The 25,991-nt window shown below is 39.1% G+C and overlaps 1 protein-coding gene across 5 annotated transcripts in view; it reads right to left on the reverse strand.

The window, feature by feature from the left end:
- GAK (cyclin G associated kinase) overlaps nucleotides 1-25,991 on the reverse strand; it is a 140,848-nt gene that overhangs the window by 11,934 nt on the left and 102,923 nt on the right. For 2 of the 5 annotated variants that reach the window (XM_072619743.1, XM_072619747.1), the window contains 6 exons: nucleotides 25,537-25,689; nucleotides 23,078-23,563; nucleotides 20,178-20,351; nucleotides 14,790-14,933; nucleotides 12,090-12,209; nucleotides 2,223-2,447 (listed from right to left, as the gene is read on the reverse strand). In XM_072619743.1, coding sequence (XP_072475844.1) covers nucleotides 2,223-2,447; nucleotides 12,090-12,209; nucleotides 14,790-14,933; nucleotides 20,178-20,351; nucleotides 23,078-23,563; nucleotides 25,537-25,689 — 1,302 coding nt within the window. The remainder of the gene's footprint in view (nucleotides 1-2,222; nucleotides 2,448-12,089; nucleotides 12,210-14,789; nucleotides 14,934-20,177; nucleotides 20,352-23,077; nucleotides 23,564-25,536; nucleotides 25,690-25,991) is intronic. The other 3 variants (XM_072619744.1, XM_072619745.1, XM_072619746.1) reach the window with 3 other exon arrangements.

The following is a 25,991-nucleotide window of genomic DNA, read 5'->3' on the forward strand; positions in this document are numbered from 1 at the left end:
GTTCTTAAGCAGAATGGAAACCCTGTGTAATTTGGGGAGGTGATACACAAACATACATTTGTACTGACGAATTGTGGCCCTGAACAACACACTTGTTTGTTCAGTAGTTCATGACCCTGTGGATTTTTGGCAAAGATACAGGAATGGTTTTGCCATTTCCTTCTCCAGTGTGTACCCAATTTACAGATGAAGAACTGAGACAAATAGGGATTAAAGTTAATTGCCCAGAATCACAAAGCTACTAAGTGTCTGAGGCTGGATTTTAATTTTCCTGACTACAGGGCCTTGTGCTGTATCCACTGCATGACCTAGATGCCCTGAACAAGACCTAATAAAATAAATAATTCTTACAAGGGGACTGACAGATAATCTAGTTTTCTCTAGTTGGTATGGTTTAGACTTAATAAAAAGTGTATGTAAAGAAAAAAGAAATAAAATGAACCAACATCTACTCCAGAACTCAGGGGGGATAAAACACATCATGACAGAAGAGGATATTTAGGTGAAATCAAATAATATGAAATATCATAGGGATAAATGCAAAACCTTATCCTGGCGGTCAAACAATTTCATAAGTGCAAAATAGTTATATTATGTAACATGTTTGTTAAAATGTATTATGTTGCATATTATATGATCTGATTCATGGTATGTTGTTTGTGCACTGTGTTATATCTATCCTATCTCATGCATTATACTTTATACATGTGATGTTTACATTAGCATAATGTTATGTTACGCTCCTTTAAGCCACTGGTTGCATGTCTCATACTGGGTGTTATTTGTTAGGCATCATAGTTTGCCTCACTCTAGGTTGTATTTTATATGGTCTAATTCAGACAGGTTATGTGCACTATATTTCCTACTACATACTTTATGGCATGTTATAAACTGTTCTCTGATGTTTTATGCTTTACTCTGTGATGTCAGGATGTAGTTTATGTTACATACGGTACATGATATGTTATGATGCTTTGTAAATATGTTATCTGGCATGGCTGAATTTTTATAATCAAACTTTTCTGTGATTAAATTTGGGCTTTCAAGGACCAACTTTTAGCTCATGTCCTTATACTTTACATGATTATCTATTAGAGGCTAAATGTGTTACCTCTGATGTCATGCATTTATTATTTCTTGGACTGTGATTTTTGGAGTATACATGACTATTTATACATATACATACACATATAAATATTACGTGTAAGCAAGGCTGTGCTGTTAAATGTTTAACAACCAGCTCTGGAGGAAGAAAGGGAACCTAACAACACACTTTTAAGTTTAATCTGCATTATCAGCATTTTCTCCATCACTTTAACTCTAGACAATCAACTAAGCAATAAACTGAACAGTGATTTATGGCATTTATTTAACAAACAGTGTACGTTAGCACTAATCTAGTATAAAAACTCTTTTTTTCAACATGGCTAAATAACTCCCCTTTGGGAAGCAGCATCATCCAACAGTATGTCCATACAGAGAGCTCATTACATGCCCATTAATCAATTTAACATTTTAACTCCGCTCAGATTGCTCCCTCGCCTACCCACTGTGGATTCAATGTTTTCTAGCTCAATGATCCTTTAGGACTATGGTTTATTCAAAACCTCTACCTGGTGCTCCAGGTAATGAGTATATTTATCTGTCTCTCGTGATGAAAGAGAATATAAGAATACAAGACTGACAATAGTATTGAGGCTTTTCTTCTTATCTCTCAACCCTCCAGCTTTAAGAATAAGTCCAAAGGATTTCCCTTCTGTCCATAATGCAATAACACTACACATCTATCATTTGCTGTCTAAGAAATAGCCAAGTGAGAAAAAGTGGCAGCTGAGTAGGGAGGTCCCGCAGGCCATTTGCCTTGAGTCACTCAGATCTACAGCTCAGATTAGCTTTTGTTGGTGTGTTGGTGTATTGCAAATAAAGGACAATTTAGGGAACCATAGCTCCCAAATCAACACATTAGGTCAGTGACCAAAGGCAGAATTCTGGGCTCCTAAGACAAAATTCTAAGAGTGTTTCCTTTGCTCTAACTGAAAAAGCCATACCACCAATAACTTTTGATTGAAAGTAGATCTTGATAGCTACTTTGGATTTGTCTCTCCCCTCAAGCCTCATGTAAATTCATCAAAATGAAGGCCAAAGCACTGAAAACTAATACCCATTTCATATTTAACTAGTTTTCTTCTGAAACACAAGGGTAGCAAAAATCATATGCTTACCAAAACTGGGAGCTCTAATGCCCCTCTCTTCTCGTCCTCCAATAACACTGAAGTTCACAGAATAATTAGGTTTCGTCTGTGAGCTGGACTTGGTTTGTTGTGACTTTGGCTGGGAAGGCCATGATGGACCATAATTTGGGGGCCTTGTCTGCCAGGGACTCCCACCTTTTGAGGACTGACCTGCTTTTGAAGCAAATCCACCAGGAGAAAATCCACAAGAAGAACCTGAAAATTTATAAAAATGAAAACCATTCTTCAGTTGATAAATGATCAAAAGATACAATCAATTTTCAGACAAAGCAATTAAAGCAATCTACAGTCATATGAAAAAATATTCTAAATCACTACTGATTGGAGAAATGCAAATTAAAACAATTCTGAGGTACTACCTCATACCTATTAGACTGGATATTAGGAAAGAAAAGGTAAATGACAAATGTTGGAGGTGACATGGAAAAAAAAAGACATTAACGTACTGTTGGCAGAGCTGGAAACCATTCAAACCATTCTATAGAGCAATTAAGAACCATGCTCAAAGAGCTATAAAACCATGCATACAGACCCTCTGATCTAGCAATAGCATTACTAGGTCTGTATACTGAAAAGAGATTTTTAAAAAAAGGAAAAGGACCTATATAAACAAAAATGTTTACAGCAGCTCTTTTCTAGGGGTAAAGAATTAGAAACTGAGGGGATGCCCATCAATTGGGGAATGGCCAAACAAGTTGTGGTTATGTAAGTATGATGGAATACTACTGGACTTTAAGAAATGATGAGCTGGATGCTCTCAGAAAAACCTGGAAAGGCTTGCATGGGCTGATGTAAAGTGAAATGTACTGGGTACAAAATAACAGCAACTGTAAGATGATCAGCCATGAATGGCTTAGCTATTCTCAGCAATACAAGAATCCATGACAGTTCCCAAGGAGTTAGGACGAAAAATGTTCTCTATTCCAGAGAAAGAACTGAAGGTATCTGAACACCAAATGAAGCATACTTTTTTAAAAACTTTACTTTTCTTGCCTGTTTTCTTTCACAAGATGACTATTACGTTTTGCATGAATACACATGTATAACCTACATCAAATTGCTTGCCTTTTTAATGGGGGGGGGGGAAGGAGGGAGAGAATTCAGATCTCTCAAAGTTTTAAAAACAAATATTAAGAACTGTTTTTACATGCAACTGGAGAAAAACTAAATACTAAATAAATACAAAAAAAAAGTTTGCTCTGTGACTACGTTACATCAGAATTCCTCCTTCTGGATCAACTAGGCCAATAGGACCAGAAGGGGCCTCTATTTTCTCCTTTGTAAAATGGGAATGATAATACCACCTTCCCAGGGTCACTATGAAAAAAAGCGTTTAGTAATTGTTCAAGCACTAAAGAAATATGTTATTATAGCACAATGGCTAGGACTATTTACTTGCAGAAGCAATGCCCACTGCCAGATACCAAAAAGTTTTAAGATTGTAGATGTGCTATATGTAACAGAAGATTACAAATATCTGTGTACTTTATTTCTATTAAATGTCTTCTGCCTCAGTTTCCTCATCTGTAAAACGGGCTAGATGATCTCTGGGATCCTTTCCAGTTCCAAATCCATGAAACTACCCTGAATAAACTGATAAGAACTGCACAGTAGAAAAAGGCATTAAGGGGTTGTGATTGTACCAGTGTTAAGATGAACCACATCTCAACAAAGAGAATGGAAGTTTATCCAGATAAATATGTCCATCAGATCCTCAGCTCTTTCCATCCAAAGCAACACCAACAGTGACTGGGATATTCTGGATTACAGATCAGCTGACTCAGTGAGCTTTGTAGCAAATGTTTCGTTTTGACAGTTAAAGTATGAGACTACTTTATCCCTGAATGTAATCAACCAGTCAACTGCCTGCATGGTAAAAAGCTACAGGGTCCAACAGGGAGCTCCTGGGAAAAGTATATAAGAAAGACAGTGCTCAGAACTACAGAAAGCTGGGTCATGCAATAGGGAACCGAGGGGACTGGGAGACTGAGAAGACAAACTGCTACCCATGGGGCCAATGTTTCCCACAACTTTACTTCCACTAAGGCATCTAACCATCAGAGCAGGGAGCACAGGGTTGTCAAATAGGAATAACATACAAAGGGAGGTCACAGAAAAATATCTTTGTAAAGAACCACTCAAAGACAAGGCAGGAAGACAAGAGGCATGAAAGCTGACTTGTATCTTCCTTATTCACTCCATGTTCTAGGCCCCTCATCCTTGCCACGGCTCTCCTTTCACACTCAATGATACTTATTCCTCTCTTACCCCATATCTTCTTCTGCCCTATTCTCAGGCAGTTAAAAAAAAAAATTAGTCCTTCCCACAATTCTCACTCAACCATTCCTGCTACATTCATATACAGCGACAAGTCTCAGCCCAACATTCCAGCTCCTTGAGATCTTTTTCGATGCCAAATGCCATCTAACATATTAGCTATCTCTCCCAACAGAAATTTAACAAGCATCCAAGTCATTGTTAAAAAAGGACCACACAGAACCTTGGGTATTTGCTCCACAAGAGACAAAGTCTTCAAATGAACACTGATATATTAATCCTCAAACTTTGGGTCCAACCAATCAATCAGCACTGAACCCATTTAACTGCTACCACACTGCCTGTATCCATCTTGTCCATAAAGATCTCATAAGAAACTTGTCAAATGACAAGATAAGTTCAGCATTCACTTAAAAATCTCCTGATCTAGTGCCTAGCAACCATGGCAAAAAACAAGCTGAAGGCAATCGGGTATAACTTGTTCTTAATGAACTTAGATTGTCTCTATGGAGATGACCAACACTCTAACTATGTCAACTTCTACCCACTGTTCCTAATTCTGCCTCCTGGGGCCAAGCAGGACAAGTTTAATCCCTCTTCCATGGGACAGTCATCATGCTCTCATTTCTCTCACTTTGGGTTTCTCAGAGCACACCAGAATTTTTTAGTCTGTTCTCTTTATCCCTAAGTAACTACAATGAAAGCCAAAATGACAATAAAAAGTATAAAACAGTAAGGAAGTTAAGAGGAAGGAGAGATCATATCAGACTGCAGGGACTTTCCAAAAGTCATCAATAAAATTCTGTTTACCAAATCCAACAATCTTTTCTCAACGGTCATCCTCCCTGATCTTCCTGCATCAGACTGAGTCCCAACTGGGAAATTCAAGGAAGAAAAAAATCACAATGAATCATTTTTCCAGCCTCTGTAGACATAGGGACACATATAAGGTGGACTAGAGATGGGGTCTGGCCAAGAACAGTCACATGGAATATTCCAGAACTAGGAAAGACATTGCCAGAAGGTCAGGAACCCAAAACTAGCACAAAGGAACTTAAAATTTGTAAAGAGTGCAGAACAGCAGCTGCTCACTACCCAATATTTTGTCAAAGATCCAGGGCAGACTGAGAAAGAGACCTGAGCATAGGGTAATGTTCCAAAATGAAGCATGGTCAAAGGCCCTTGGCTGGGTACTGAGCAAGAACCAAGTTCAGAAGCAAGCAGGGGCTGCTGACAGCAGGATCTCAGCTCTAGTTTCCAGTCTTGCCTGAAGCTCTCAGAGGAATAACCAGGTCAGGAATAACAGACTCAATGAGAACCAACAGTTCTGTTCCTCTGAATCAGCAGAGCTTCCCAGACGGCTGAAAGAGGTTCAGTTCAGCAGAATCCACTGGGGCTCAGACTCCAACCCAGGTAAGGCACTTGCAGAACTCGGAGCAGGGGAGGAGCCATCAGACTTTGCCCCAGACCAGATTGCTGTGGAACACTGAAAAGTTGCAGGTCTCCAGCCTGAACTGTTTTTAACAAACTGGAATAATACAACACTCAACATTTCCCAAAAAGCAGCCCCAAGACATTCCTCTAGAAATGAGCAGGAAGAATGAGACACACACACACACACACACACACACACACACAATCCAACCACAAAGACCAATTATGGTGACAGGGACTAGAAGAAGAGAATGACTCCAAAACATCTACAAGGAAAACAGCAAAGAAAAACACAGCTTGGGCATAAATTCAACTCTGGAATTCCTGGAAGAGATGATGGAATTTAAAAAAAGTTTAAAATGTTCTTTAGGAATGTAATGTGAGCACTAGAGAAAAGAAATTAGAAAAAGAATGAGGACTATAAAAGAAAATATTGGAAATTATCAGCTTGTTTTAAGAGGTTAAAAAACCATGCTCAAGCAACAAACACCATGAAATGCAGACTGAAATAGCCAGTAAACATTTACCAAAAGGCTGCCAGTTACTAAAGGGCAGATGTTGTACTAAGTGTACAAGAGATACAAGAGACAAAAGGCAAGTCTCTGCTATCAAAGAGTCCGCAATCTAGTGGAGGAGACACTAAGTAAACAAATATGTATAAACAAGCAATATACAGGATAAATAAGAAGTAACAGAGGGAAAGCACTAGAACATTTCGGCGCCTGGAAAGGCTTGCTGGAAAAGAAGGAGTTTTAGATGAGTACTGCAAGCAGCCAGGGCAGCCAGGAAGAACGGAAAATGATGATGGTACGAGACAACAAGAATGTAAGAAGAAAGTCAAAAGACTGAAAAATAGAACAAAATCAAAGATGTCTCAGAGCAAAAACAACTGACATAAAAAACAGAGGAAGAAAAAAATTTAAAATCACTGGGCTACTTAAAAGCCACAACTAGAAGAATAGTCTGAATGCCCTATTTCAAGAAAACATAAAACAAAATTACGCAAATCTCTTACAACCAGAAAGCAAAGTAGAAACAGAATCTACCAGTCATTTGTGTTGAAAGAAAACCCAAAATGAAATCTCCCAGGACCACCAGAGCCAAAATCCAGAGCTTCTAAGTCAAAGAAAAAATACTCTAAGTAGCCAAAAAAAAAAAAAAAAAAGGTCAGAATTCAAATACTAAGAAGGAACAATTAGGAACACACAGATTTAGCAGTCAACACTTTACAGAAACAGAGAGCTTGGGACATGGTATTCCAGGAGGCAAAAGACATAGACTTACAACTATGAAGAGCATATCTAGCAAAAAAGAGTATAATCCTACAAGGAAAAAAAGGACTTTTAAAGAAGCTGAGTAATTCCAAACATTCTTGAAGAAATGACTTAGAGCCATGCAAAAACTTTAAAGTGCAAACACACAAGTAAAGAGAAACATAAAAGGGTAAACACGAGTGAACAATTTTAAGGGACTAAAACCAGAAAAAACTGCTTGCATTCTAATATACAGAGATCATTTCTGTGTTCCCAGAGAACCATTATCCTCAGGGGTAATAGAGGAAATATAATTAGATACAAGGTCTGGGAATTGTTCTGCTGTGTTCTGATGATCTTAAGAGAAGAATGAAAATGAAGGGAAGAAGAATACAAAGAGGAGAAGGGATAGAAGACGGATGAAGAAAATAACCTCACGTAATCAGAGCACAAGCAGAAGTATAGACAAAGAAGAAGGGAAGGACAGCCGAAACTTGAACCTCACTGTCATCTGAACTGATCAAAGGAGGGGGAAAATACACAAACACGCAGAGGCGGGCGCAGAAATACCGTTCAATCAATAGAGAAACAGGAGGGAAAAGACAGAAAGGAGTAAATAAGAAGCGTAGGGATTAACAACCTCTAACTAAGAATGCATGAAAACATTTATAGCAGCTCTCTTTGTGGTGGTAAATAACTGGAAACTGAGGGAGGGAGGAGCCAAGATGACAGAGCAACAGCATGCACTTTCAACAGCACTGCCCCCACACCCAGCCAAATATCTGTAAAAAATGGCTCTAAACAAATTCTGGAGCGGCAGAACCCACAGAATGATGGAGTGAGGCAAAGTTCCAACCCAAGACAGCCTGGAAGGGTGCCAGGAAATGTCTATTGCACCATGCAGGGGGTAGGGCACAGTCTAGCTTGGGCCACGTCGGCACAGAGAGGACCTGAGCAGAGCTTGGGGAGACTGACGCTCTTGCACCAGTGGCAGTTTCCAGATTTCAGGACCCCAAGACACCAAGGATAAATTGGAAGGTCAGTAGAAAAAACCTGTGGGACTAGTGTGGGACAGTGGAGTGGTCCAGCCCCAGGCCCGGGGCTCAGGGCCCAGGGAAGGGAGTGGAGGAACCCATGGCAGCTACAGCAGCAGCAGGGGCAGAGACAGTGACTGTTTCTGGAGCTCTGGGCCCACAGATTGTGGGGGAATCGAGTTGCTGACAGGACACCCCCCATCCCCACTGGAAGCAGAGATCTATCTTGACAAAGAGCTCAAAAGTCAAGTAAACAGCTGGGAAAATGAGCAAAAACTGAAATAAGAATCAGACTATAGAATGTTACTCTGGTGACAAGGAAGACCAAAACATGCAAACAGAAGGCAGCAAAGTCAAAGCTCCTCCATCCCAAGCCTTCAAAAAAAAAATATGAATTGGTCTCAGGCCATGGAAGAGCTCAAAAAGGATTTTGAAAATCAAGTAAGAGAAGTAGAGCAAAAATTGGGAAGAGAAATGAGAGTGATGCAAGAAAATTATGAAAAATAGGTCCACTGCTTGCTAAAGGAGACCCAAAAAAAGGCTAAAGAAAATGACACTGTAAAAAATAGACTAACCCAAATGACAAAAGAGATCCAAACAGCCAATGAAGAGAAGAATGCCCTAAAAAGCTGAATTGGCCAGATGAAAATGGAGGTACAATAGCTCACTGAAGAAAATAATTACTTAAAGATTAGAATGGAGCAGATAGAAACTAATGATTTTATGAAAAATCATGAAATTATAAAACAAAACCAAAGGAATGAAAAAACAGCAATGTGAAATATCTCGCTGGAAAAAACAACTGACCTAGAAAATAAATCAAGGAGAGACAATTTAAAAATAATGGGACTACCTGAAAGCCATGATCAAAAAAAGAGCCTAGACATCATCCTTCAAGAAATTATCAAGGAAAACTGCCCTGATATTCTAGAATCACAAGGCAAAATAAATATTGAAAGAATTCACCAATCACCTCCTGAAAGAGATCCAAAAAGAGAAACTCCTAGAAATATTGTAGCCAAATTCCAGAGTTCCCAGGTCAAGGAGAAAATATTGCAATCAGCTAGAAAGAAACAATTTGAGTACTGTGGAAATACAAACAGGATAACACAAGATCTAGCAGCTTCTACATTAAGTGACTGAACGGCTTGGAAGACGATATTCCAGAAGTCAAAGGAACTAGGATTAAAACTAAGAATCACCTACCCAGCAAAACTGAGTATAATGCTTAGAGGGAAAAATGGTCATTCAATGAAATAGAGCATTCTTGAGGAAAAGACCAGAGCTGAAAAGAAAATTTGACTTTCAAACACAAGAATCAAGAGAAGCATGAAAAGGTAAACAGGAAAGAGAAATCACAAGAGACTTACTAAAGTTGAACTGTTTACATTTCTACACGGAAAGATAGTATTTGTAACTCTTGAAACTTTTCTCAGTATCTGGATAGTTGGAGGGATTACACACACATACACACACACACACACACACACACACACAGAAAGAGAGACAGAGAGCACAGGGTGAGTTGAATAGGAAGGGATCAGATCTAAAAAAATAAAATTAAGGGGTGAGAGAGGAATATATTGGGAAGAAAAAGGGAGAAATGGAATGGGGCAAATTATCTCTCATAAAAGAGGCAAGAAAAAGCTTTTCCAATGGAGGAGAAAAGGGGGAGGTAAGAGGGAAAAAGTGAAGCTTACTCTCATCACATTTGGCTCAAGGAAAGAATAAGATGCACATTCAATTTGGTATAAAAATCTATCTTACCCTACAGGAAAGTAGAGGAGAAGGAGATAAGCAGGGTGGGGGAGTATGATGGAAGGGAGGGCAAATGGGAGGAGGGAGCAATTAGAAGTAAACACTCTTGGGGAGGGACAAGGTCAAGAGAGAATAGAAAAAATGGGGGGGCAGGATAGGATGGAGGGAAATATAGTTAGTTAATCTTCCACAACATGACTTTTACGGAAGTCTTCTGCATAACTACACATGTATAATATATATCGAATTGCTTGCCTTCTCAATGGGAATGGGTGGTGAGGGAGGAAAGGAGAGAAGTTGGAACTCAAAGTTTTAAAAATGAATGTTAAAAATTGTTTTTACATGCAACTGGGAAATAAGATATACAGGCAATGGGGTAGAAAATAGAAGGGATGAGGATAAGATAAGAGAGGTGTGTAATAGAAGGGAAAACAGATTGAGGAAGGGGGTAACCAGAATGCACACTGCCTTGGAGTAGGCAGAAGGGAAGGATGGGGAGAAAATTTGGAACTCAAAATCTTGTGCAAATGAATGGTGAAAACTAAAAGTAAATAAATTAGAATTAAAAAAAAAAACAACTGGAAACTAAGGGGGTGCCGATGAACTGAGGAAGAGCAGAACAAGTTGTGGCATATATGAGTATGATGAAATACCATTGTGTTGTTAGAAATGATGAAGGGAATCACTTCAGGGAACCTGGAAAGACTTAAACGAACTGATGCAAAGTGAAGTGAGCATAACTAGAAGAACAGTTGATAGAGTGACAACAATACTGTAAAGATAAATAACTCTGAAAGACTTATAAACTCTGATGCATGCAATGACCAATTACTATTTCAGAGGAATCATTTTGAACCTTACTATACCCATGTTCCTGATAGAAGAGTAAGGGATTCAGAATGTAAAATGAGACAAAATGAGATATATTTCTTTGGACATGACCAATATGGGAATGTGTTTATCTTGAACACACATTTGTAAAAGTTTTTTCTTCCTTTCTAAATTGGTGGGGAGTAGAATAAGAGGAGGAGAAGGCATATTACTGTTGTTTGAAAAAAAATTTTTAAGTGGCTCAAACACACCCAAATATGCATACAGAGGCAGGCAAAGAAGAAATAAGAAGGATAAAGTAACATGAAAATAAGAAAAGGGAAAGAAGCCAAATAAGGAAGACAGATGGAAAAAAAGAACAGTATGTTTAACAAATACAATTCCTATTTTCAGAATAAGGAAGGTACAAACCATAGAACATGCAATACACTAGAAACCTATAAGCTGGCTCAAGAGCAGTACCTCCCCCAGAACAGATTCCCAATTAATATCTGTCAAATGATCAAACATCAAAGTTTTAAATAAGGAATTCTCATGAAAAGAACCATAAAGTATCATAGGGAATGAGAAGTAATTTTAAATCTTAGCAGAAAAAACAGCATCTTAAAAAGCACACTAAAAAAATTCAGCTCTGAACCAGATTAAAGATGACTACTCACATATGTCATCAATATCAATGTTTAAGACAAACAGATCTAATCTAGAATTCAACCAGACCAGGCACAGCCTCCACTTAAAATCTGAGACCTAAAACCCCTAACGATGGTTCAGCCTTTTTTTCAAATTTTGGAAAAATTCTATTTCAAATCAAACTCTCTCAGCTCTCTAACTGCCTCTTTCTAGTGCAGGAGAAGCTCCTTTTTGCAGAGGCAGTGAATAATTGTGAAGATGTTCAGGTACTGCCCCAACTCACCAGCTAAGTTTTGCAAGTTCCCTTTTACCTCACCTAAAGAATCACCGTATCAAGTCCCATACATGCTGCTACTGAAGGAGGCTCTAAGAAGCACGAATGAAAAGTGGATGCTTTACAAGAGTCTTGATTTCAGAATGCCTGGATTTATTAGCCCATCAACAGTTAGAATAGAAAGGTTTATAACAACAGTAATGAAAACTTGGATCCATACATAGTTAAGCCACATTTTGTAAGCTTTTCCAATCTAACATTATGAAAAAGAAATCATTCCCAAAAGCACTGACATTTTAAATACAAACTCCTCCTTTATTGGTATAAATTTCACTTATTACATTACCTTGAATACCTGAACTGAGATTAGCAAGGTCAGCAAAGGGATCAAAGTTCTGAGATTTAGCTTGGCTGACAGATGAGCCAGAGGTAACAGTTGACTGGCTTCCTGAAGAAAAGGTTGAGCCTATGGGATGAAGGAAATATTTAACATTTGATAAAAAAGTCAATAAACATTTATTAAGTGTTATCTACTAGGAGGGAAGAAAACAAGCATTTATTAAATGCCTACTATGTGCCAAGGACTGTTTGGTTTTGGTTGCTGTCCATCTTCAAAGAGGACCAAAAGGACATCACTATAATAAAGTGAAGCTTTAATGTGTACAATTGTGGCTGATGAGACCAATACGAGCTCACAAGGCTCTACCTCAGGTTGGGCACAGATAGTTCACGTGAATATTTGGGGTGGTTACTCCAAATCTGCACATCCTACGTTTCCTTTGTGCTGTTTCAATTCTGCTTTGCTCACAGAACACAGCACCTCGTCTAATGTAGGTACGCCATGCTGAACGGTCCTGTGCCAATCTACCATGTCGCACAATCAAATCCCAAGTTCTTGAGAGAGACCTTGAGAGTGTCCTTGTATCGTTTCTTCTGACCACCATGTGATTGCTTGCCCCATGTAAGTTCTTCATAAAATAGTCTTTTTGGTAAATGTGCATTTTGCATTCGAACAACGTGGTCAGCCCATCGGAGTTGTGCTTTTTGAAGCATAGTTTGAATGCTTGGCAGTTCAGCTCAAGCAAGGACTTCAGTGTCTGGTACCTTATCCTGTCAGGTGATCCTCAGAATCTTCCTAAGACAGTTCAAATGGAAGTGATTCAGTTTCCTGGTATGGCACTGGTAGACTGTCCATGTTTCACAGGCACACAACAATGAGGTCAGCACAACGATTCTATAGACCTCCAGTCTGGTAGTCAGTCTAATACCTCTTCTCTCCCAAACTTTCCTTTGGAGTTTTCCCAAACACTAAAATAGCTCTGGCAATGCGTGCATCAACCTCATTGTCAATGTGTACATCCCTGGAAAGTACACTACCAAGGTAAGTGAACTTATCCACAGCATTCAAAACTTCTCCATTTGTTGTAAGTGATGGTTCCATGTATGGATGATGTGCTGCTGGTTGATGGAGCACCTGTGTTTTCTTGGTGTTGATTATTAGGCCAAAATTAGCACAGGCAGCAGAGAATTGATCGATACTTTGCTGCATCTCAGCTTCAGAGGCTGCACAGAGTGTGCAATCATCTGCAAACAGAAAATCATGCACCAACACTCCCTCCACTCTGGTCTTGGCTTGTAACCTTCTCAAATTGAAGAACTTCCCATCAGTATGGTAGTTGACCTTGATGCTGTGTTCATCCTCATTGAAAGCATTTGACAACATGGCTGAAAACATCATGCTAAAAAGCATGGGAGCAAGCACACAGCCCTGCTTCACTCCACTGGTGATTGGGAAGTCACGAGAGCACTGTCCACTATCCAGAACCCAGGCAAACATGCCATCATGAAACTGACGTACATTACTGATGAAATTCGCTGGACAACCAAATTTTGCCATAATTTTCCATAAGCCCTCATGACTAACAGTGTCAAAGGCCTTGGTTAGATCTACAAGTGTTGTGTGCAGACCTCTGTTCTGCTCCTGGCATTTGTCCTGGAGTTGTCTGGCAGCAAACACCGTATTGACTACTCCTCGGCCCTTTCTGAAGCCTCACTGGCTCTCCAGCAATATGACCATCTTCCAGGTGAAGGAGGACTCTATTAAGGAGGACTCTAGCAAGAATCTTGCCTGCAATGACTAAGAGAGAGACCACCCCCAACTGCAATTGTCGCAGGACAACATACTCCCTTTACTTTTACAGAGATGGACGATGGAGGCATCCTTGAACTCCTGGGGGATAACCTCCTCGTCATATAACCTGGAAAATTTCAGTCAGCTTTTGTATGAGCAACAGACTTCCTATCTTGTAATCTCAGCTGCAACAGAATCAGCACCAGGTGCTTTACCACATGAAAGGAGCCCAATGGCCCTCAAAACCTCTTCTTCAGTTGGAAGTTCAGCTAAGGAGGAATTGACTTCAACCTGAGGTAAATGGTCAGTGGCTTCAGTATTGATTGATGATGGTCTATTGAGAACACTATGGAAGTGTTCAGCCCATCTCTCTAGGATCATGTCCTTATCACTAATTAATATGGTTCCATCAGCCCTGAGTAGTTGTGATGCATCATAAGTTTTTGTTCTATAAATAGCTTTCAGGGAATCATAAAAGTGCTTTGGATTGTTACTATCGCATAAAACTGAATTTCATCTGCCTTCTTACTGAGCCAGGAATCCTGCATCTCTCTAAGTTTTGCTTGTACTTTGCTTTTGATGGAATTCAATGTTGCCTTCTTAGAGATGGATGAACTATCCTGCCGGTAAATTCTGTGCAGTTCTCAGGACTGTACTAAACTCAAGAGATACAAAGAAATGCCACAACACACACACACACATACACACACACAATTACAGTCTCTGCTCTCAAAGGAGCTCACAGACTAATGGAGGAGACAACTTGCAAACCACTGTATGTGACTCCTCAAGCGGAAATTAAACTGGCAGTCTGAGTTTCTGCATGTAATCATGCAGTTATCCTCAAATAAATGTTGCAATAAAAGAACAGTCTTCACTTTCTTCAGTAAGAGAACATCTGTTAATACCCTATACCTTCACATGAAGATTTGGCAGGTTGTGGTAATAATGGAATATTGCCAATACCGGAGGAATCAGCCCAGGAGTCCCATCCTCCCAAGAGATCAGGGTGGCTGGCAGAAGTAGTCATCTTGGTAGGTTGCTCTGTTGGCAAATTCCCTGGGAAGAAAGGTCCAATGACACAGAGAATTATTATCTAAAACAAGCATGATACATGGGACACACATCTCTCTGGGCAAGGTCACATGTAGGTAGAAAATTATTATACCTGATTTGAATTTCTTCTCTTAGTGTTTTTCCTAAACATTACTTGAAGAGGGGGCAAACTATTCTCTGAGGACACAAATTCAAATCAGCTTCTATTCTAATATCCAATTCAGGCACCAAAGAGCTTTGAATAAGTTGATCTCAATGTTCTGATATTTCAACAGAGAGTAACTGTCACTTCTCGGTCCTTTTCTTCCAAAGTCTCTGGACTGAGAAATCTTCCCAAGGGTCCTGCTACTAGTCAAGTGTGACAGAAAGCTCTCCAGTTCTACTCTATAGTATCCATGTCTTAGTTACGCTCTCACAATAGCTTCTGTCAACCAAGCACCTTGTGTTTAAGTAAATAAACTGATTCCCTTGTCACAGGTCTAGAAGAATCTGTCTCTGGTCTTGGGGGGAGCAATTGCCAGGCAGCACTTTTTGGAACCTTCATCTACTGACACCAAAATTCCATTTTAAGCCATTATCTCATTAAAGATGGAAGATAAATAATGCAAGTAGAACAACATCATTTTAAAAAAAAAAACCTCCTTTTTCTTTAGGCTTTAAGATTTACAAAGTACTTTTCTTAAAACAGCCATGAAAGAAAGGTGTTTTTATCGTCCCCTTTCTAGAGACAAGGACACTAAGACAGAAGGGAAATGATCGGCCCAAGTTCAAAAGCATCTAGTAAGAATATGAAAACTGGGTCACACCTAGGCCTCCTACACACAAGTGCAGTCTTCTTTCTATTGTACCACAACACACCTGAGCATGTTGACATAGGTCACCATTCACTCTTATCATTCCACCAAAGGCACCTAACAGTCATCCTCTCCTCAAACACAGAAGCCAAACTACAGCACTGCAGGGAAGGCCCAACAACTGAGGGTTCAAGGATAGAAGTGGCGGCTAGGAGATGTTGTTCTGCTAGTGACAAAGTAGCAGAACTCTGAAGAAGAAAATATTAAACAATTTTCCATGTCTCTAAACAAAAGATGCAGAACTTAAAGTCATTTGCCTCTTGATCATATCTTATTTTGCATATTTCCTCTCCTCTGGTAGACTGTATGTTCCACAAAGGCAGGAGCCAACTTTGCATTCTCTAGGACCGAGCACAGTGCATTGTGTATAGTAGACAATTAATAAATGTTTGTAACTACACTGTGAGAACAAGGAGAAGCAATGGATCCGCTGGGCTTTCAGGGCATCTGACAAACCAAAAATAAAGTGATGGTCAAGAAGCCAAATATTTGCAATATCATCCTGATTATCATATATTAGAACCAAGACTGTGAAGGGTGTGAAGGGTTCAACAGAAGAATTTGTATTTGAACCTAGAGGTAACAGGGAGCTACTAACATTTGGGCAAGGGAGTGGTAAGTCAAAGCTTGAGGAATATCACTTTGGAAGCAATGTGGAAGATGGACTGGAAAAGGGAGAGACCTCAGGCACAGAGACTAGTCAGGAGTCAACTCCAATAGTTTAGGCAGGAGGTGATCATCGTGTGAACTAGGGAGGTGATCCTGTAAGGAGAAGGGCAAGATGCTAGAGATCTTGAGGAGATAAGAGACAAAGAGAATGAGAAATTATCTGGCTATGTGGAGTGAGAATGAGGAGTTGAGGATTATATTAAGGTTACAAACCTATATTACTATGAGATAGTGCCTTCAAGAGAAATAAGAAAATTAAAAAGGATGGTTTTTTGGGGGAAAGATGAGTTCTGCTTTGGACATGTTGAGTTTGAGATGGCCATGGGATATGATGCTTGAAATGTCTAACAGATAGGGGTGATGCTGGGACTGGAACTCATGAGAGGGACTACAGATGAATAGATTTGGGAGTCATCTGTGTAGAAATGACCAGGTCATCAAATGCAGAGAAATAACAGGGCCCTATACAGAGCCCTGGAGTTATCACCACAGGGGGCAAGATGTGTATGACAATCCAGCAGAACAGAACAGGCAGGAGTCAAGGAGTTAGGACAACTGAGAGAGCAGTTATGAAAACCAAAAGAGGAGAAAGTATTCAGGAGGGTCACATTTGCAAATGGTACAAGGAAGAGAAGAATGACAAAGATTAATAAACAGCCTTATAATCTGACAATTAGATCACTGTGCATTCTGAACACAGAAATTTCAGCTAAGTGAAGAAATCTGAAGCTAGACTACTTCAGGGCAAGGACAAAATCCAAAAAAAGGTTTTTCTGGGGAAAAAAAAGATGAATGAGAATGCCAGTTTCTTTTTTTTTTTTTGCTAGTGAGGTCCCTTAGTAAGTATCGATGGGAAGAATTTATAGAGATAAGTTTTAGCTCAAAATAAGGAAGAATTTTCTAAAAAGAGGCAAGTGATAAGAGAAAGAAAAACAGAATTGGAGTCGAGAGACCTAGGCTTGATTCCTATCTCTGACACTGATTAGCCATGTGAATACGGGCAAGAGTATATATAAGCCTGTTTCTTAATACATAATGTGTAGGTCATATTCCATAGGCTTGTTATAAAAATCAAATCAAAATGTGTGTAAAGTGCTATTCAAATCTTGAAACATCATATAAATGCCAGTTGTTTTGAATAATAATCATAAAAGATCAATCCAAAAATGAATAGGGCCATGTTATACAATCATGAGTTTCTCATCAACAGAGAAGTTCAAATACTAGACTGATCACCAGCCATCAGGGACATTGTAGAAGAGATTCATGTTTTGGTTAAAAAAGATAGTGTGACTTCTAAGCTTCCTTCCAATGATAGCTATACACTATAATGCCTTGGAAAGGACAAAGGAAAGAATGATTAGAGGAAGAAACACCACTCTCCTGCACCAAGGTAAAATGAAGTATGGCTAAGAGTTAGAAGGAACCTGTGACACAAAGGAGCTAATGAGAGGACACTCCAGGGCTCTCTGCACCCTTCCGGCCCTAAATTCTCCAATAATCTTCCTACAATAAGAAGTTATTATTAATTGTTGCGAACAACCAAAAAAATCTGTTTAGACCTCCCCATGGTTCTGTCAGATGCTGGTTGGTGAAATGCTTCAAATCTAGCTCAGATGCAACTCAGGACAATCTTTCAGGCCTATAACAATATGGTAGAAAGTTAAGGACCCTCGTAACTCTCAAGACTCTTTGTCTTTCTGGGCCTTGGTTTCTTCATCTATACAATGAGAAAGTTGGCCAAGGTCATCACTATATATATATTCTTCCAGCTCTAAATTCTTAGATCCCATGACCTTGAGGGGAAGGGTCTTTTTGGGTGAGCTAGCCATGCAGAAAACGGAGGAAGGAGGGAGAAGGAGAATGAGGAAACAGGGGCTGCCCCCTGATATGAGATAGGTGGGGGAGTTCACAAGAGCACCCTTTGTTTCCCAGATGCTTCACTGATTAAACTAGAGGACATCAAACCTACCTACATATCCTAAAGAGTCATGGGGCCTGACACAGTGTCTTACACTTCGGAATACCTAGAGTCCCATTAACTTGAATTTAAAAACAAATACAACAAGGCAGGGAGAGCCACAGATATAGACAGAGGAATCCCAGGTAGATATGTGGGGTAACCAGAGCCACATAGATATTAAGAGTCTCACATACAGAAAGAGTCACACACAGGCACAGAGACATCTCCTAATGATAATTACAAAACCAACCACATTAATAGAGCATTATATGGGATTTTTCTCACAATTCTGAAAAGCAGGAATTTTAAGTGTTACTATCCTCATCATAGATGAGGAAATCAGAGGCCTGGAGGTGAAGAAATTTGCTTACTGTCACACACGTGATTATCTACAAAGAACACTGTCATCAGAAAACCACAGAACTTAGCATAGGTTCCCAAAGTGGGGGATACCACCCCGGGGAGAGGGTGGTGTGGGAATGCTCAAGGGGAAGGGGGGGAACAATAGTAGCCTCAGGTGCAATTGGGAGGTACTGAATAAAAATAAGGGGGCAGTGGAAGCATAAGGAAAGAGAAGATAAGAAAATTCTGAAAAACCATTCATCTGTTGTGTAAAAGAGTTAAAAATCACAGAGATTATATCATTTTCCAAATAAACATACACAATGCAAGTTATAACCAATCAGTGGCCAAGTCTGCCAACAGGTCTTAACAAGCAAATTGAAGGGGATGGCAGAAGACGGTGTCCCGCATTGTTAGGAAGTCCAGGCAGGAATATGTGTGCATAATGACTTGTTTATAATACAATATTATACAGTTACATGAAGCAATATTGCATCATCGAAATTCCAATACAGGAAAACAACCCACAAATTCACAATAAATTATTAAATTTAAGATGCATCAATTTTTAAAGAATATTTTTATTTTTTTTTGAAATAATACAAATTTTAGAAGAATCATTAAAGGGTTAAAGAAAGCAGATTTCTAAGGGTGCACTGAGTAATCTTTTTTTTTTTAAAAGGGGGAGGTAGGTCAATAAGTTTTGGAACTTTTGACTTACAGCGTTTGGACAACATGCCCACTAAATTAGATGAGGTAACAGAAGGCAATTAAGTCTGAAGAGGTTATTACTGCACCACAAGAACCCTGAAAGAACCTTTGCCTCAAGAGAGAATTATGCCTCTCATCCTTGATTTGTGGGATTATAAACACAGAGAAAGCTGTTAATGCGCTTCTTTTCATTCAAGTCTTTCCCAACCATGAAAGAAAGCATCCTAGGGCTTCATAGGCTTCATAGCACATAGCCCAGCGTGTTCTAGCTGGAACAAAGATGAATGCTGAGGAGAGACATAAATAGCTAGGAATCTATCCACTGGAATATTATAATATGGCACAATTTTCCTTAAGATGGAAACCACAAACCAAAAAATGACATGGAACATACAAAGACATAAGGCAATTCCATTTATATTCAATACATTATTTTCAGATAATTAGTTGGCGGGAGAAAACCCACATAAGGATATCATTTTATCACCCCCAGAAAACTAATTACAAAATGAGTAGAGGATGGTACATATTAAAGTTTTATGAAATAGGCTAGTTTTCAGCAGACATTTTCACACAAGACTTCACTATAACAAATAGCACATGATAAGAAATCTAATTGAAATATCAGATATAAATCTTTTGATCAGCTCACAGCCTCCCACTGTAGCAACATCAAAATGTACAATACATGAGCCAAGGCTCACTCACCTAAATGTAAGAAGTCAGAGCTGGAAGAGGGAGGAGGCGCGCTGTGCGTAGAAGGAAACATGCTGGATGAGGCTGGTGCAGAACTGGGACTAAGAAAATCTTCAAACAGGTCAGGATTGGAATGGCTCTGAGTCTCTGGACTGGATGACGTCGTGAATGGATCAAATGGATCAGCTAAGGAAAACGGTGGCCAAAATGAGAGGGGCTGTTAGAGTTTACTGACTGGAGAATGTTTTTACTTTAACTCACTTAAATAAAGGCAAGATAAAGTTCTACAAGAAATATTTTGCAGTAAATGTTTTATCATTGTGACAGCATTAACTGTCCTTCCTCCCAGAGTTATTAATAAAGGAAAAAAAAGTATTTCAACTGATAAGAACAAAAAAAAACGGTATTATACCACTGAACAAAAAAACCCTTTACTGACACCTAATCAATCCAAGCACATGGATCTTTTTCCACGGAAGCTACTCCCTTCACATTAATTCTTTGGCCACCTCATCCCTCTGTCCCAGAGGCCTCCTGCAGACTGAACCAGATTCAAAAGCCTCAGAAATACCATGCAGATGTAGCATATTGGTGCAGAAAAATCTGTATGCTGCAATGAATTAAGGACACTGGCGTAGTGCTGGAAAGAACTGGCTTCTAGGAAGTTACATATAACATTCAATTGTAAGGTAAGCTACTACACCCAAGCATTTGGTCAGCTTATTTTGTGGTCATTTTGTAATTTATTTTATAATCTGACAGGAGCTAAAGAACAGCTAACTCTACAGCCACTTGTTCGTAGGTTGTTCAGAATGCTTCCAATTTATTCAGTCAGGTCCAAGTAATAAGAGTAGATAAAATTAAAGATTAGAAAAATCTCAAAAGCCTGTCTTCTATAAGTTTAGATGTCTAAATTATCAGGATTGCCTTTTCATTAAATTCTAGTACTGTATAAAACAATGAATAGTGAATAGTGAGTCCTGGCATCCCTCAAACTGAAAATACAAAAGATTCTTGACATCTTCCACTTTCCAATTTGAATTTATATATTTCCATAAATGGAATCTCTATCCCTTTATTTCTACAAAAGGGCAAAAATAAGGATTTTAAAAGGTAAAAATCAGGTATTTCAGGGGGAAATTCTACATATACATGTCATTCACAGTAACTGTCCTTTGTTTTGAGAAAATTAATTTAAAATTATTTCAAATGAATGTACAAAATTAGTCAAATGGGACAATAAATCAAAGGACAAAATGATGGCTCAAATATAAGGAATTTATTGGTGAAATATTATAAGTGACAGACGGCAATGCTTACTGGTAATAATGTAGCCTCAACTCTATTATCGTTACAAAATGAGAAGAAAGTTGTGAACTCAATTTTGCTCTGGAAGCTACAAATATGGAATTCAGACTTCTCCCCATGCCTATGGATTCCCTAGTATTTGGAGGGCAAGGTGTGTTCATCCTTCATTGCCGAAGAAGATCATGCCATCAGAGAAATAAGGACATGACACGCACTTGACTTTGTTTTGAGTAAGGGAGGGCTGTGTAGGTCACCAGCCTCACTTCTCCTCCAGAGCCATCTGAATCCAGTGATCAGATATTCATCAGGATGACTGGAGATGACCCAGGATGAGGCAACTGGGGTTAAGTGACTTGTCCAAGGTCATACAGCTAGTGAGTGTCAAGTGTCTGAGGTGAGATTTGAACTCAGGTCCTCCTGACTCCTGCACTGGTGCTCTATCCACTGCACCACCTAGCAGCCCAGGGGGCAAGGTGAAGCAGTAACAAAGGAAGAATGATATTGGGAGAGGAGAGATCATGGTTCTGAGAAACCATTTTAGCCAGCACACTTGAGATCTTTAGCCAAAATTTAACCTCTCCAACTAAAGTTTTGAATTCAAATCTACTGGAGGATCCATTCCTGGAGGATAGATTTCCTATGCAATGAAAGTCAATGGGAAAAAAGTCATTTTGTAGAAATTTATTTCCCAACAAACTCTGCAGTACTGAAGGTTCCACAAAGCCAAGACTAGCTCTGTCTGTAACTGCGATGTGATCAGGAAGTGTATTTCCAGAAGGGAGCATTTCAAACAGTACCAGTAATGTGGCTGATAACATCTCAGATGAGGTCAATCAAGCATCATTTCTAAAGCATACTATACTGGGCTATCTAAAGGTGTGGCAGGATGGCCAGCTAATCACTCATCAACAAGACCACTATCTTGAAACTTGCGTGGCAATCCAACCTCTATTCGTCTCTTCCTTACCTATAAAAAGGACTTACCTTCCTCAGTGCTCTCTGCGGACAGACAGAAGGTGGAGCAGAAGATTTATCTAACTACAAGTAGAGACCAAGATGTTGTTTGTCACTATATGACCTGAGTTAAGTTACTTCACATTTCATCCAAAATAATGAGCATGCTAGACCAGATGTAATCGTTAGGACCCTTCAGCTCTAAAGTGTTATGAGTCTATGACTAAATGATCCATGAGATCCCTTGTAATTCAGAAGCTTTCACCACGTCATTCAAATCCACATATTTCACAGCTGCTTCTGCCTCCAAGATGTTTCTACCTCTTCTCTACTAATCTCTCCAACACAGACATTCTAGATTCCTTGTCAAACCTGCCACAAGCACATGACCAAAATCACTGACTTCCAGTTCTATTCAGCACAGAACATCCTGAAAGCTTCTCCATCACACTTACAGTGTGGACCTTCAAGTACAAAATTCAGCTATCTATAAAAACCCTATTGTTTCCTTTCTTTTTTCAAGTCTTAGAGCCATGAACCAGAGAAGGAAGCAAAGTAAAGTAAGAAAAACTAAAAATTAATTTATCTTGATAGTTATTACTCAACCTAATCAGAAATTCACACTTAGAACATTATTGAAAAGTACATACCAGCTGAAGAGTGAGCCACATTTTGTGAAGTGTTCTGTGCATTATCTGAAGGAGGAGGAGGGCCACTGAAAAAGAAATCCGTCCCTGCCCCAAGCAAGTCCCCTGTAGGTTCTTCTGAAATGGCTGCACTGGCCACAAACAGATTGCTTAACAAATCAGCATTGCTAGAGGAGCTCTGGATTTCTTGGGGGGCATGGCTTTGCTCTGGAACATCTTCAGAGTCCAGGCCTAGCAAATCAACACTGTCCTCTTGCTGTGCCTCTTGCAGCTGGACTGGGGGTTCATAATCTGTATCGAAAAGTAAGTTTTCATCTTCTGCTTTTTCAGGGGCACTTGACTTTTCTTCTTCAACAGTATTTACTTTGTTCTCACTAGGGAAAGTAGGCTCTTCATCAGACAACTCACTTCCATCCCTGTCTTCATTCAGGACAACATGGTTTTCTTTAAGAAAGTTATTTTCTACTCCAGATTCTGATATTTTTCCTTCTGCAAAATTGGGAGGGGGGTGGTAGGGGTGAGGAACAAGGGGAGTGAGAGAAAACACAGATTCATAGATAAATTAAGTTTCAAAACCTTAGGGAATTATTCTTGTAAGATGTTCATGATTCTAACAGGCTTTCTTTTGCATACACACAAAAAAATCAATTAGTAAACAGATATTTATTGGGCAAATACTGCATACTTGGCAGATTTTATAGAAGTAATGACCTTTGCTCTTAGGAAGCTAACACTCTCGATGGAAGGACAAGATTTACCATGCATAATACAGCAAATAAATGATGCAAGACAATTAACTGAAACATAATGAATGACGCTGGCATGTACAATGTGTTGTGACAATATAAGCTAAATAAATCAGAAGAGAAAGATTAATAAAGGCTACAGAAACTTGGAAATGACAGGAAGCCTTCACGAAGGAAAGGGGATTTAAACTGAGCCTTGAAGAAATAGATGTCAGAAGAAAAAGGATCTGAAGAGCTAGAAAAAGGGAAGGATGCATTTCAGGTGAGAACAGAATAAACCAGGAAGTATCAAAATGGTGATGAGAGAGTTTAAAGACGATGAATACAATAACCGGATTTTTGTACAGGGAGCAAGGATGCATGTCCTTGACATAAAAAACCACATCATAAGCAAGTTAGAAGAACAAAGAAGAAATTATCTTTCAGATCTATGAAAAGAAGAAAAGTTCATGACCAAATAAGGAATAGAGTGTATCAGAGAAGATAAATGGACAATAGTTTGTTATATAAAGTTAAAAGTTTTACACAAACAAATCGAAATAGAGCTAAGATTAGGAGGCAAACAGTTAACTAGGGGAAAAAAATCTTTACAAGTTTCTCTGATAAGTGTCATTTCCAAGATACATGAGGAACTGATTCAAATTTATAAGAATAAGAGTCATTCTTCAGCTAATAGATTGTTAAAGGATATGAACAGCCAGTTCTGAAGGGAAGAAATTTGACTTCCTATAGCCATAAAGATGGTCCAAATCACTAATAATTAGAAAAATGCAAATTAAAACAATTCTGAGGTTCCATCTCATACTCATCAGATTGCCAAAGTTGATAAAAAAGAAAAATGGCAAATGTTGAAGGGACTGTCCATAAATAGTCACACTGAAGTGCTATTGGTGGAATAGTGACCTAGTCTAGCCATTCTGGAAGCATTATGGAACTAGGCCCCACAAGTCAATAAACTCCACACCCTCTGATCCTGTGATAGCACTACTAGACCTAGACTTCAAAGAGATCAACAAAAAAGGAAATGACCCATACAGAAAAAATATGTGTAGCCTCTCCTGTGGTAGCAAAGAACTGGAAGCTACAAGGCTGCCCACGCTGGGGAATGGTTGAACGTACAACGGCATATGAAGGTGATGGAATAATATTGTGCTGTAAGAAATGAAGAAAGATGGTTTCAGAGAAACTTGGGAAGATCTGTGTGGACTGAGGACAAGTGAGGTGAGTAGAACCACACTGTAAACATGAGCATTCTGAAGGACTTAAGAATTCAAATCCACATAATGATCAATCATGTGGGGACTAATGAAGAATGCTATCCACCTCCTCACAGGGAGGTGGTGCCATCTAATATACAAGAGAATGAGACACACATTTTTGGACAAGGCCAATGTGAAATAATGATATTTATTTATTATAAGCAATTTGTTTCCCCCTCTAAGAGGCAGGAGTGAGAAAAAAGATAAAATCTTGATTGAAAAAAAAATTTTTCATTAAAAAGTAATACTGGGGTTATACTTGCCATTCTGAGGTGGTATCATAAACAGACAAAAACAAAAAGGATATTGTACTCTAACCAGATTCCTTCATACCAGTGTCAGAGACATTCTGAGCTGGAAAGACTGGTGACTTGACTTGATGTGTCAATTCTCAAAATTTTATGTCAGATCAACCCAGCACTTCCACAACACAGAGGTCCCTCATCACACCCCATACCTTGCCAGTCCAACGTATGAAAAAAGTTGTTTGTCTCAGTGCTGTTACTCTGTGGAGACTCCGACTCTGTGGGCACACTTTCAGGAGACTGCTGGGAGGCTTCTGCCTCATACTGGGCTGTGGATCCAGGTTGTCTAGGAAGCTCAGGTTTGCCTATAATTTGTGAAATGCCAAACAAAGGCAAAGAAATACATTAAGCTACATGCTCTCCAAGGACAGGGACTACCTATTTACCACACTATTTAGATTTCAGCAGACCTGTTATGGCAGTATGTATCTATACTAGGCACCTAGGTAAAAGCTTAGAGTACAGAATTAGAAAACCTTAATAAGGCTTCAATTCAACTAGGGTTCTCACAACAGGAACCAGCTGTTTTAAGAAAATCTAATTAATATTTTGATTTATTAGAAAAAAATTAAGTGGTACTTTATAAAAAAAGAAACCTCTACTTCAT

This window comes from Notamacropus eugenii, chromosome 6 (assembly GCF_028372415.1).
Source record: "Notamacropus eugenii isolate mMacEug1 chromosome 6, mMacEug1.pri_v2, whole genome shotgun sequence".
NCBI classification, from domain to species: domain Eukaryota; kingdom Metazoa; phylum Chordata; class Mammalia; order Diprotodontia; family Macropodidae; genus Notamacropus; species Notamacropus eugenii.